Raw genomic sequence first — 13,995 nt, forward strand, 5'->3', positions numbered from 1 at the left:
TGGTTTATTGTTTACATTTTTTCCCTTATGAATTTGTTTGGTGCAGCATTCTATATGTATATAGGTATGTTTGGGATGTTATAAATGTTAAAAAAAATAATTTGTATATTATAGAGTTTATGGAGTTTGTTTGAGGTGGGGATAAATTAAACGCGATCTGCGATGACGTCACAATCGTGTTGCATTGTGGCCTATGGAGCGGCCTTAAGTGTGCATATGAAGCAGACTCGCTCCCTCGGTAAACGTGTCTAAAAGTGGAGTGGAACGCAGCCTAGATGTCTAAACTAAGTGAATACAAAGTGAAAGCAATAACTTCCTGAATCATGTGGTCAAAAATATATCAAACCCTATTGCCACAGAAACAATCACGAGAGTAGATTTTCAATTCACTAATTTTATTACAGCACAATCTACATTTACAGTCATGGCCAAAAGTTTTGGCAGTGACATAAATTTTGTGTTTTGCAAAGTGAGGACTGACCACAGGTTCTCTATGGGATTGAGATCCGGGGAGTTGCCTGGCCACGGATCCAAAATTTCAATGTAATGATTTTCGAGCCACTTCTTTATCACTCTTGCTTTGTGACAAGGTTCTCCATCATGCTGGAAAATGCACAGATCACAGACCAAATTGCTCATGGATCGTTGGAAGAAGTCGCTCTTGCAGGACGTTTTGATACCATTCTTTATTCCTGGCAATGTTTTTGGGCAGAATTATGAGAGCCCACTCCCTTGGTTGAAAGGCAACCCCACACATGGATGGTCTCAGGATGCTTCACTGTTGGCACAACACAGGACTCATGGTAGCGTTCACCTTTTCTTCTCCGAACAATTGATTTTCCAGATGTCCTAAACAGTCGGAAGGGAGCGTCATCAGAGAAATTAACTTTGCACCAGTCTTCTGCTGTCCAATCCTTGTACTTCCTCCAGAATTTCAGTCTGTCCTTGACATTTTTCTTGGAGAGAAGTGGCTTCTTTCCTGCCCTTCTTGACGCCAGGCCGTTGTCCAAAAGTCTTGGCCTCGCTGTGCGTGCAGATGCTCTCACACCAACCTGCTGCAATTCCTGAGCAAGCTCTGCACTGCTGGTGACACGATTCCGTAGCTGACTCCTCAGGAGGAGACGGTCCTGGCGCTTGCTGGACACTCTGGGACATCCTGAAGACTTCTATACTGCAGTCGAACCTCTCTCTTTGAAGTTCTTGATGATCCGGTAAATGGTTCTTTCAGGTGCAATATTCTTTGTAGCAATTTGCTTGTGAGGCCATTTTGATGCAAAGCGATGATGGCTGCACGCGTTTCTTTGGAGGTAACCATTGCTAACAAGAACACAATGATTGGAAGCGCTTCTTCCCTCCTTTTATAGCAACCAGTCTGCTCTTACAATCTAATTAGTATGATAGTGATTTTACCTGACTAGTACTCATTCACACTTTCACATGTGCTGCTGATATGATTAGTCAATTAATGTTAGCTGGTCATTTTGTGTCAGGATCAAAAAAGAGTGAAAACATTTTTTTTTATGAAAAAGTTAATTTTTTGGCCAATGAAGCTTTTAGCAATTATTTAAAATGCATCTGATCACTCTACACAATAATCTAGAAACAATGTGAATGAACCACAACATCTTAAGCTGCAAACTTTGCAAAACAAAATTTGTCACTGCCAAAACCTTTGGCCAAGACTGTATACAAAATGGCCCCATGGTATTTGGACACTTAAGTCATGCTTTAAAAAAAAAAAGCAAATAACGCTTAACGAGAGACTTTGCGCATTGTGTTCATATCCTGCTGTTCTGTGGCCACGGATTTGCGTGTCTTGTCTTTTTCTCCTACAGGTGACTTGGCAGGACCCTGTATGTTATGGTACTAAATTAGTTTTAATCGTTTAACCACCACAGCGTCTCGTCTCCATTGGCAACACGCACCATTTGAGTCGATTGCAAATGATGTCGCAGGTAACGGAGAGTGCAGGTGGTGATTGCAAGTGACATTGTAATTTTGTTTATTTTTTTCTTGTCTTCACCACCTGGTTACTGTTGTAAAATGTTGAGATTCAATTACACAGGTATCTGAGAGTGTAAGTGCATGTCTGCAGCCAAACCCTATTGGTCACGTTGAATTAGGCTACGTCCAGGTTTTTTTTCACCTCGTCTCAAGAAATATTTGCGTCCTCACGAAACCACAAAACCGACACAAAACGATGTAGTATACATGCCAGACCAGCATGTGGCGCTGTAATTCTGCCACAGAGATACACTAAAAACAGAGAAGACTTGGACTATGCGCATAAACCTTGCATGCGATATACAAACGAACATGGAACAATACATTTATGTATGTGATGTAGCGGTGTCTGACTTGGGGCGAGACGTGGGCTGATGACGCCATCGTTTCAGAAAATATACGGATTTGCCGTCCACATGAAAACGCAAGGGCGGCGTTTTCAGATTTATCCACTCTGGGTCCTGGTTTCAAATAATATCGGTTTTGCATCTACGTGTGGACGGGGCCTTAATGAAAACAGTTAAATCTTCTATTTATGCGGGGCATATTTGGAGTTTCCGCGTGAGAGCGCCCTCTGGCCTTCGGATGGAGATTTACTACTGATCACAGAACTGTGCTTCCCTGACAAGATGCGAATGACAATCGCAGCTTTTGCCTAACCGCGATTGCGATTTAATTTCGATTAATCGGAAAAAATCTTAGACAGTAATTTCTTCATTTTTATCAGGAGGTATGAAATATGAGCCTTTTATACATCCACTGTGGGGAAAAAAACAAACAAACAAAAAAAAATCCTGTACACTTCTATACACTGGAGAAAAACATGGATTATCATATGTTTACTTCTATTTCTTTAGAGAGAAGTATTATTTTTCCTATTTATGGCCAAAATAGGATGAGTGTGCATTACTGAGTGCTAAACTCATGTAATGTCTGTTTCATTCATACTGGATACCAGAGGAAACTCCAAATATGCATCACAGTAATAAAGTAATAGAACTCATGACGCTCCAGGAAATCCCTAATATAAACAAAGGTATCTAGCTATCACTGTGACTGAATGAATTAAAAGAAGCTAGAAACTTATGAACTGATTAAACATGAAAACAATAATCCTACGACAATATATGGTTTATCAGTGTTCTTCACGCCATCTCAGGCATTTTCATAATAATAAAGTAAATTTATAATGCAATGCTAATCGACATTGCCTTTACTGCAGTATAGAATACATTTTGTGCCTCATTCTGTAATAAGAAGCCACATCAGATCAGAAAATGAAGTTATTTCAAAACACTCGACTGATGTTGTGGAGTAAAGTCATGTTATAATGTTCTCAACAACAGGTTTATAAACGCTTCTCATTAAGTTTGAGAGGATGTTTGGAGTGTGTTGCTTAATCAGATGCATGTTATAAGCTTGCAGAGATGAGCAGCATTTACTACTGGCGCTGTGCATATATTTATTTTAATAAAAATCACAGCCTTTGTGATTCAATAATCGTATCAAGCCAAATCGCGATTTCAGTTCGATTTCGATTAATTGTTCAGCCCTAATCTGAAATAGTAAAAGTAAAGTCAGTCCTCACCATCTTCATCAACAGCATTTAGCTGTGATTGTTTGGAGACAGCTGCAGTGTCTGAACTGTGTACAGGAGCAGCCTGCAGGGACTGACTTAACATGTCCGAGTAACGCTCTGTCTGACCCACGATGAAATCCAGTTGGAGATCTAGAGCCTTCTTCCGCTTCTCTTCCAGTCTGGACTGTTGTTTATACTGGACCACCTGTGTACAGCAATGGACGGGAAAGAGTTTAAAGTATGAATCATTGACAGTTTTTAATACAATAAAGGTTTCATCCAAAAAAAATTAAAATAAAATAAATAAACAAAATTCACTGAAAGTCACCTTCTCGACGCTGCTCCAGAAGGAACGGATCTCCTTGGCAATAGAAGAAGCAACTCTCCTCAGTTTGGCCTGCTCCTCTCGTTTCGCTCTCTCTTCCTTCTGTCTCAGCTCCTCATGGTGGCGCATCACCATCCGTACTACCTGAAAATGAGTTCAGATTGGTGAGATAGAGCATGTTTCAAACAGGACAGTATGAATGTACCGTTTCTTACCTTTCGGGCCACACCTCTTTTCCATCGCCTCTCTTGTGCAAAATCTGCAGAGAGCCACTGCATTTCCTCACAGAGGTAATCCCAATGCACTTTGGGCCGTACTGGTTCGGTTATACGAGACAGACGTTTTAGGGACCAGAAACCTTCACGTTTTAGTGCAAGGGTACGATGTTCTATTTCTGCTTCCTTTTAAAAGTAAAAAATAAATTAATTAATAAAAATAAAATACAAAATAAACATCCACTTATAACCATTAAATCACTATTTCTGAAAGTAAAAGTTTTAATGTGTCCTTCTCTTACATGTTTTGCCAGTTCTGCCATATCTGTATGCTTTGGCGTGGATTTCAGTGTGGTTGTTTGCTCTGACTGAGAACAGCCAACATAACCCTGGGACGAAGTGGAGGGCATGTTTCTGCCATGAGAGTTGCGTACTGGTGAGGCCCTGCCTGTGTGAGAACGCATCCAGTCACCAGATGAGGGAGATGGAGATGGACATGGAACAGGGGAGGTGGAAGGGGTAGAGACTGCTGTAACCTTGCCTGCAATCCACTGGCAAACCTTGGGAAAGACAAATAAAACAGTGTGTCTGACTGCGTAACTGAACAATATTATTCAGCATGGAGTACAAAAAGAGATAGAGTGCCCAAGAAGAGATAAAAGAGCTTCATAAAAACAGCCTGGTCTACAAGGACATCTTGGTGAGCAAACATCTTATAGCCTCTCTCCTAATTTCTAAATAATACATGCTACTCTGAATGATAGAAGATGAAATAGTTCCATACACTCAGCTCTGTTTTCCTGTAAGTTTATACTTGTAAAAAAAAAAAAAACAGGAATTTTTAAGCTAGTGAGTTTGATCAGTGATAGACCGATATATATATTCCAGGTCAATAAAATGGTCTTTTTTAGACTTTTGGCATATACCAAAAACCATGCCAGCTTGGCTTACTGAACACAAGTTTTACTTTCCCCCTTTTTGTGAATTTAAATATCGGGTAAAATAAGTGTTCACTTCAGTGTCCACATATTTGTTAAAAATGCATTTTCTTAGCCTACATACCAGAATTTTTATTGGGTACCCCACTTTCTAGATAACAGTATTTGCCATTACAAAAACCCATATCGGTCAACCACTAGTTGGAAGAAGCAGAATCATTGCATCAGCTTGCAATGATCAGATCTGAAGGATGCCTGACACCTCTTACCTTCAATAACAAGCCTTGTTTGTCTGTCCTGCTCTGCCCACGCTGGAAAACACACATGGCTCAATATACAGCCAAGAAGTGCACTAGCATCAGATCGTGGCTTTAAAACGGTTATGGATAGTGTACACAGGCTCAAAAACATCTGAATTATAAATACACTTTTGCTGACTACCTCTGATGCTTTCATTGTGAATAAACATGTACATCAAATACAACAAATTACAAATTAAATCACTGCTTCATCATGGTTGAAGTCATAATAGGTCAGTTAATAGTTTATTTGCTTTTACCTTGTTCGCTGCTGGACTGGGCGTAGCATTGCTATCCTCATTCTGGACCTCCATTGAGCTGTCAACCTCTCCATCGCTGCTCTCTTCTATAGAAGCGTCAAGTGGCTCCAGGATGGTGTTTTGAGCATCCTGCGTTGTTGACAAAAGTTCATCCAGTAACTGTTGCTGCTCCAGCTCCAGTCCCCCCCCCAAAGACATTGAATCCTGGCATGGTGTACCAGCCAAAGACTGTTTACACGGATTCCCCTCTGGGACAACACTGGATACAGTACCCCACACATCTCCAGCAGGAGGAGGAAGGTGGCTTTGTGAGTTATGGAGTTGTACTGAAGTTGATAAAGAAGTGTTAGCAGAGGATTCGTTTTGAAGCAACTTGTCAGAACTATTTAATTTATTTAAGTTTTCTTTCTCAGAGCTGTTCTGTGAAAGTACATTAGAAGTGGAAACAGTCCGAGAGGACTGAGAGAGAGTGTTTGAGACAGGGCGGTCAGCAGGCAACATAGCATTCTCCTTTATGGTGGAGGATGCAGCTGTATAAGTTTTAGCAAGGCACTCTGAAGCTTTATTTAATCCATCACTGGGTGATCCAGCCGGGACAGGTGAGTTCTGCTTGGTTGAGATCCTAGCAGACAGGGAAGAAGGTTGCTTAAAGGCAGGGCTGTCAGCCTTCTTTAAGATCAGTAGCTTTGGATCAATCGTGCCACAAGACAATGAAATTAATGACACACCTGGTGTGTTTTCCACCACGACAGATTCTTGCTGTTCTCGCACAGAGTCAAGTGTGACGTCCATCACCGTGCATGTTAACCCTGTCAACGGGTTTGCAAGATCAGTCTGACTTGAATCATCATTTTGCTTGACAATTATAGATTCTTCTTTTTGCGTAGAGGGCATGGTAAGTAACTCTTCTGTGGGTTTGAGTGCATCAGGACAAGATGAGGTCTGATTCCCTAGATTACTCTGGGCTTGCAAGTCTTGCATCATTGTTTCCATTGGTTTCTCCTCTTCTTTGTCAGTTAACAGCAGCTTAACATCACTGTGAAGGGCAGCTGATGTAAAGCAGGGCACAGTGCATTCATATACAGCAACAGTTGACTGGGATTCAGGGCACTGCACCAGAGACTCCTCGCTGACCTCCATCTCTGCATGCTCAGACTGCCCATCTATCTCGCTTACAACCAGCCAGGTATCCTCCATATCTGGCTGCATTAAAATACCTACATCGATCAAATCTTTCACCTCAACAGCACTGAGAGCCTCTGCACTCACTTCCTGCCTCTCTTCCACATTCACAATATCTGCAGTATCATTCAGGCATATCTGAATCTGTGAGAGTTTATGATCAGCTGGAAGGGACTCTTGTACATGTTGGACCATACAGTCAGAAAGATTTGGCTGATCTGATTCTAGCCCCTCTAAAGTCACACAGTTCTCCGTGTGTGTGAGCAGCACGCTCCCATCCTGATGGTGATTTGAAGATATGGATATTTCTATTCGATTGGCACTGTCATTCTGCTTCAAAATCATATCAGAAGAGCCGCAAACCATGACTTGTGACCTTTCATTCACCTGTACATTGTCAGTGCATGTCCCATGCACAGACAGCTTTGGTTCATCAACAGAAATGTTGCGAAATACTTCTTTAGCAGCCACATTAAAACGCAGATGACCATCTACAGGGACTTTCTCGTTTCCTTGCCCCTCCCTTGCACTAGTCTCTTTACCCAAGTGAAACATTTTGGGGGTTTCACTTAAACTTACATACTGAGAGCTTAGCTCTTGCACACACTGTGTATTCTCAGGCGGGGTGGGCACACCAGGTGTTTTTGTTCTTTGTGAAGCCTTTTGTGTTTTACTGCAGTCCTCTGGGGGATAACAGCTGCCCTTATCGGGGTCATTTGGCATGCTATTTCCACTGTTGAGGGTAATGTGCTCCCCTCCTTGTTTTGATGATGCATATCCTGAGCAAAGGGAATTTCCACTATTACCTTGTTTTGTTCCCAAGGTTTGTCTAATTGGACTAACTGCTCCTTCTTTGTCTGTTTTAGCCAGATCTTGCGTGACAACTTCCATAGCCTCCTTAGAGTCAAGTTTACAATCCTGCTTTGCTGAATTTGTCGTACTTTGTTTCTGTGGGATGCCAAACGCAGATGATGTGGCAATCTGATTTGTCTGAAAAGGGGGAGTTGTTTGGGGCTGCTCCATGTCTCTGCCTGTTGTCTTAACTGCACTTGAGACTGCTGGGATGACTTTTGTTGTTGGGACACAGGGGCTTTCTTCAGGTGTGTGCTTCCCAGACATGTTCTTGTAGTACAACTTGATTGTCTCTGGAGGCAAGGGTCCCTTTTCTGTCTCAATAGGGGTAGAGACACCCCCTGCATCTCCAGGGTGTTGGCTCCAATCTTGGCAGTGGCCTGTGCCGGATCCTTCCGCCATATTGGTCTCCCTGTATGCAAGACTTGCTTGCTCTGTGTTACACCTGTAAAGCAAATCCTGTTTCTGCGTAATGCTATCTGTCCCGCTCTCAAAAAGTCTGTCTGAGGCAGTCTGACCCTCCAATGTGTCTGTAAGGTTTTGTGTGTCTTCAGCAGTAGCTGACACCAGTCCTCTTTGGGCAGCTGATATCTCCGCTGATTCCTCTGTGCCGCTGTTTCTTTGAACGTAAGCGATGGTCTGTTCTTTACATGCAGCCTTTGAGTCTCCTTTCTGCTGCGATCCAGTGGCGACATCAACCGATGAGGGTGGTAGAGTGGCAGCTGTGACTGGCTGCAGGGCATGCTGGGGAGGCCCGGCCACATTCTGCGCAACCACGGAGGTGCCACCCAGCACAGCCACTGCCGGACAGGTGCGCTGCTGCACCGCCTCTTCCCAAAACTGTCCTGCTTTAGAACCGGCACTGCTACACACTAAACCTGAAAGAACAGAAGTGAGATGTGGCATGACTAACCCTTTACAAAATGCACAAATACATGACACAAATATGTTTAGATGAACGTATAAACCATAACAATTTTCAGGAAGTATTTAAACATCGAAGCTGATACAACAGCACTCTCACTAGCATCTGAAAGCATTACAGAATTAGCCAGACAAGCAAGGGGTGGAAAATGTAAGAATTTTATGAGTAACAGACATTACTATTCCGCAGAAATTGTGTAACTGTACACCAGCCATGGATTACGATCGGGTCAACATATAACTTAAATGGAATGATTAAATAAATACCTGTATGTGATGAAGCACCAGTCTCTTCCGTGATTTCCACTTCCAGGATTCTGAGATCAAGGGTACCGCTGCATCTGAGGATCTAAAGATAAACAACTGGAGTAAATTTCATGCATTAGATCATCTATTTGTAAAATCAAACCTAAAATCCTAAAGAAACAGCAAGAGCATGATCCGACATATGAGGGGAAAAAGTGCTTTCTTAGAATGCAAGGTATAGACGAATAAGCTGCAGCAGGACTCTATGTGAATTCCTCAAAACTCTTCTGCTCTACGTAGTCGGTGGTTAAAATGCAAGAGCAGCCTAACAATTCAGAGCAAACACAAGTAAAAAGAGCGTTTCTCATTGACTGAATCTACAAAGTTACGGAGAAAACTTTCGTTTAGCAATACAGTAAATTCATTAGCATGTTGAGCTACTATTAAATCTTCCAAACAGCCGGCTTCTACACTAAAGGAATATATAGAGCATATATGAAGAAAATAGTGTCATGTTTTACTGGAATATTAACTGCACACAACTTTTAAAACACACACCTTGTTACTTAAATGTTAAAAATAAAAATGCTGTACAGCAGGACACTTAACGTTAGTCTCATTCAGTAACTTAATAGTTACAATAGTGCGGGTGCTTCACGTTCGGCTAGGCTTTAGCGATGACTTACCGCTGATTCGGACGTTATTCTCCTACGACTGCTTATAAACTTAAGAAGATATGATGGCGGTTGACGTTTAATACCGAATACGGATAACAAATGGAGCCGGCAGTTCTGTATGCATAAGGCGGGCGAACACACATGGGCCTTTAGCAGGCTAGGCAAAGCTAATAGCTCACAGACGTTACAATGGAGCCGACACGATAACGTTTCGTTTTTGCTGTTGGCGTTTAAATGACAGGGAGCTACAGTCCTAAACTGTTTTGTGCAATAGTACGTGAGAGGGCGTCTGTTATTATATAATATTCTGACTCAGACAAACACACTGACATATACATAAATAACGTTACACACACCTTCTCAATCTCTCAGGCGCGCGCTGAACACACACCGCTCTCAGAGCGCGCGTGCACACCTCGGCTTCCATAAGAAGTTGTGCAATGATCAAGAACAAACTATTATTCATTATAACCCATATCGAGGGGTTTTAAAGACTTGTCACTAAACATAAACGTATTACTTGTCATTTTCTTTTACACCCTTTACAGAAGCGACCTCTTGACGTCACCGCGCGGGGTCAAGCTACACAAAAATGCCAGTCAACTAACGTTAGCGATGCCGAGTCGGATCTTTTCAAATTGAAAGTATACGAAACAGTTGCTCTTTTAATAAATGATATATTATGATTGTATTATAAACTTTGTAAAACTGGCAAGATATATGTAGTGCTTTATAGTACTAATGTATGCTGTTTATATTTGGGCTCCAAATGCCTTGACATTACACATTAGGCTACATAAAATTACAATAAAATAAACGTATTAATATAATGTAATAAAAAAAAGGTAATAAACAGCAATATGTGCCTACATGCAGCTTTCACACAACTTTATTAGATAAGTTTTACAGCACATAATATTCCACGCCGAGATGGGACCACTGGATGACAAAGAATCACTGAATCGGTTCTCAAACCGGGTTTTTGATTCGAAAGAACCGATACACAAAAATGAGTTGGACTTTCCATCAACTACAGTCAACAAATCTACAGGCTGTTATGTTGTAACGTTACGTTGTAGATTCTAGATTCGCGAATCTTCATTATTTTAGTTATACATTTGTTAATTCGGAATTTTATATGAAAACCACTCACATTAAACACACCGGAGGCTAAAGTAACGCACAAAAATTATAACTTGGTTGTTGTTTCACTTGCAGTGACAGACGACACTTTCGTTTTCAGCTCGCTGCCTCAAAAGTGTGCAGTACCAATAACTCAGAGCCCATCAGATTTGCTAAGGTTTTGGGTGCAATTCTATATGTTGCACTAAAAGTAGATAACACACATGAAATGCGCCGTTGATCCAATCAAGTCAGCTCAATGAAGGCTGTACCTTACAAAACCGATAAATACTTTCACCACCCGATTGCTTGAAAGTCGGCTTATCCCGCCATGTCACAGTTCCCTCCTCCCCCTCCCATCACTTCCTCCCCAGCATTCCCCCCTCCTCTCACCACCGCCATCTTAAGTTCCCACCTACCTGAAATTTCCGAGCACTTTTCTTTTACTAAATTCTCGCTGAAGGAGTCGCCATCCGCTTCAAATCGTACTCAATCCGTGTTGAGACTTTTCCAAACTGTCTCTCGGTACCCAGTGAGGTACTGGCAGATTCGCAGGCTCAAGTCAAAGAACGATCCGAGAGAGACTGGGTCCGGAATCGCTGAATCTAGCGGTTGCGGGGAGGAGACTTTCGACGCAGCGAAATGGAGGAACGAACGACTGCTGACCAAGTTGCGGAGCGAACAGACATCTCGCGAGACGTGCTTCAGCGCGCGCAGGCTTCTGAGAGTTTCTGCTGCACAGGTCTCAGCCGTTGCTGAAAATATGCCGTGTTTAGATTTCTTTATTAAAGGTAAATATCAAACAAAACCATGACTTGTTCGCACGTAACTTTAGAAATATATGAATTTTCAAACTAGTGTTTAAGAGTATCTCACTGTGTAGCTGGCAGCAGTTTGACGACAAGCTACAACTTACCGATATGACATAATTCACTAATTTTAGATTAAATTAAGAATTTTTAAAAAACAAATGTCTCGATAGATGTTTATTACCCGAGATACGATTTTTGATCTCATGGCTTATAGTAACAAGTATAAGATAGTTTGTGCACATATATTAAGTAAAATAAAATATGCAAAGTCCAGATATAAGCCTAGATAGGTAACAATTTTGGCTCTGAAATTGAGAAATGAGTAACACACCATTTAAATATACACAATGAATCAATACACTACCACACATGTAAATAACCAACCATTTTTAATAATTCGTCTTTGTGGTTTTCTTTTCAAGGGGAGAGGGACATATTTTAAAATGTATAAAATTGTTTTGCTCAAATATTTAATCCAGAATGTCCTGTAGCTCCAGAGTCTTTCGAATCCTATAGTTTATCTGCAAGTACACGATTTTTTTTCAGTCCACAAACGCCTCATTTCACTGTGTGTTTGGATGATGGTTGTTGGAGACTTCCATTTGCTTCAACTGTGGAAAACATAGAAATAACACACACACCTCCCCCAAAGTATGAAGATGTTCAGTTCTCTGAACCATAGAGGCTGGCTTTGATACATCCTCAGTACACAGGTTTTACCATAACCAGTATATTGGAGCAATATCACTGTAGTGCTTTGCTGGACAATAATTATCACCGACTCATTTCAACAAGTGAGTGCATTTGGTGAGACCTGAAACATGACATTATAACAAACAGTGAATATATTTATTATGGAAGGTAAATGTTAACAATAATTATTACAAAAGCAATATCTCTATTCTACTATATTCTGGCCCAGCTCTTGTAATGAGTCAGACTAATGAATGGGAGACAGTTATTTCCCTTTGAATTTTAAAATATTATCCAACAAGATGTACAGTTCATAACTTTTTTAAAGAATAAAATAAATCTTAATAAGTTCATTCTGATGTTCATGGAAGTTTTCTGATGGATGACTTGAATATTTAAAGCAGAATGTGGACCATGTGTTCCCAACAGTGCTGATTCAGACAACGAGAAGTACTTGACTACTTAAGCAGATGTCCGATTTCTCCTTCTTCAAATGCAAAGCTGAGGACTCAACAGTAGATTTTCCTTAAGTTCACCAAGTCCACAATTTTTGATCCATCACTCTTCAACACAACCTGTCTTCATATTGGTAGTAATGAATAGTCTTTTAACATCCACAGGCCTCTTTGTAAAGAAAACCCTACATAAAAACCAGGGCACAGCAAAAGAGAACCTTAATTGCACCAACTTAACCACAGTGGATATCAAGTATATCAAACAGCCTGGGAAGTATCTCTGTTCTCTCCCCAGGTTGTTTCAACACTTGTGTATGGTCACTGAAGCTTAGATCTCTTTGAGTGTCCTGCAAATTCTTGCCGTTTAAGGAGCAGTTTCTTCAGCACAGCAGTTCTGGAAGCTCCTCGAGCTTTAGCTAGTACTATCTGGACTCGCCATCTTTATGTGTGGTAAAAAGGGCCAAGTCTCCTGCTGGGCCAAGTCCAAGTCTGGGGCCACGGGGTGGAGTAGAAGATCTGTTCACAGATGAAATGAGAGGTGGTGGAGCCCCAACAGACAACGCCCCAACTAGACCTGGTGTCTTTGTTAGAATGCCATTATGTACGTGAGAGTGATGCAGAGGTCCCAGTCTAGAGTAAAGGCCAGGGTGATGTGATGCTTGTGCAGACACTCCAGCTGCTTGGAGATGAGAGTGGGATAGCAGCCCTGCGTGAAGCTGTTCTAGGTGGGCAGCATGAGACGGGCTAGGAAGGTGAGGTGCGGACAGGTGTGGATGCATTCCAAAGTACCGCGCTCTTTCCAAGTCTTCCCGCAATATCTGAGCACGTTGTTCCTCATCAAACGCGTGGGACATCAAACGGAACTCTGGCCTGCCTGCTGCTGATGAAGCAGAGGACGTAGAGGTAGGTGCTGGTGGATGGTGAGGGCTGGTTGCCACAGCTGCCTCCAAATAACGCTGTACCTGCTGATGCTGGAGAAATCTAGACAAGTGTGGATCAGAGCGAAGTGCAAGGTGGGGATCTGACCTCAGAGTCAATATTTCTCTGCGTTGCTGATGTTGAGCGGCCAGATCCCTCCAAGGGTCCCAGGGAAAGCTGTGAGTGGCTTGGGAATGCCCATGTGGAGGACCATGTGGATGTGGTGGGAAACGATCAGCTGCAGTACCTAATACCAGTCCGGCTGAGCCTCCAGCACCACCAAGATAGGGATCAATAGCCCGCGTACGATCTAAGAGGGACAGATGATGGTGGGGAGGGTGCGGAGTTGGTGGAGGAAGAGGCATGCTAGTTGTAGGTGTCAGTGAGTGGGTTGAGGAAGGGGTTGATGGATGGGGTGGGTGCCGACTATTAGGCCGTTCAAAGTTGTGTGGAGGTAAGGAGATGGGCACTGGCTCAGGCTCCTCTTTACGCTC

At 42.1% G+C, this 13,995-nt stretch overlaps 2 protein-coding genes across 7 annotated transcripts in view; both read right to left on the minus strand.

Annotated features, from left to right (window-relative positions):
- LOC107666914 (helicase SRCAP-like) overlaps window positions 1-11,335 on the minus strand; it is a 29,058-nt gene extending 17,723 nt beyond the window's left edge. Inside the window, exons 1-8 of one of the 3 annotated variants that reach the window (XM_016458426.1) lie at window positions 11,043-11,335; window positions 8,846-8,927; window positions 5,621-8,532; window positions 5,331-5,372; window positions 4,426-4,683; window positions 4,124-4,309; window positions 3,912-4,052; window positions 3,593-3,788 (exon numbers count right to left, since the gene is read on the minus strand). In XM_016458426.1, the coding sequence (XP_016313912.1) occupies window positions 3,593-3,788; window positions 3,912-4,052; window positions 4,124-4,309; window positions 4,426-4,683; window positions 5,331-5,372; window positions 5,621-8,056 (3,259 nt within the window). In that variant the 5' untranslated portion in view covers window positions 8,057-8,532; window positions 8,846-8,927; window positions 11,043-11,335. The remainder of the gene's footprint in view (window positions 1-3,592; window positions 3,789-3,911; window positions 4,053-4,123; window positions 4,310-4,425; window positions 4,684-5,330; window positions 5,373-5,620; window positions 8,533-8,845; window positions 8,928-11,042) is intronic. The other 2 variants (XM_016458428.1, XM_016458427.1) reach the window with 2 other exon arrangements.
- A 615-nt stretch (window positions 11,336-11,950) lies between these two features.
- The window catches only part of fbrs (fibrosin), a 19,316-nt gene continuing 17,271 nt past the window's right edge, over window positions 11,951-13,995 (minus strand). For all 4 annotated transcript variants that reach the window (XM_016458435.1, XM_016458436.1, XM_016458432.1 and 1 more), the window contains one exon: window positions 11,951-13,995. In XM_016458435.1, the coding sequence (XP_016313921.1) occupies window positions 13,006-13,995 (990 nt within the window). In that variant the 3' untranslated portion in view covers window positions 11,951-13,005.

Source organism: Sinocyclocheilus anshuiensis, unplaced genomic scaffold (genome assembly GCF_001515605.1).
Source record: "Sinocyclocheilus anshuiensis isolate Anshui unplaced genomic scaffold, SAMN03320099.WGS_v1.1 scaffold1160, whole genome shotgun sequence".
NCBI classification, from domain to species: domain Eukaryota; kingdom Metazoa; phylum Chordata; class Actinopteri; order Cypriniformes; family Cyprinidae; genus Sinocyclocheilus; species Sinocyclocheilus anshuiensis.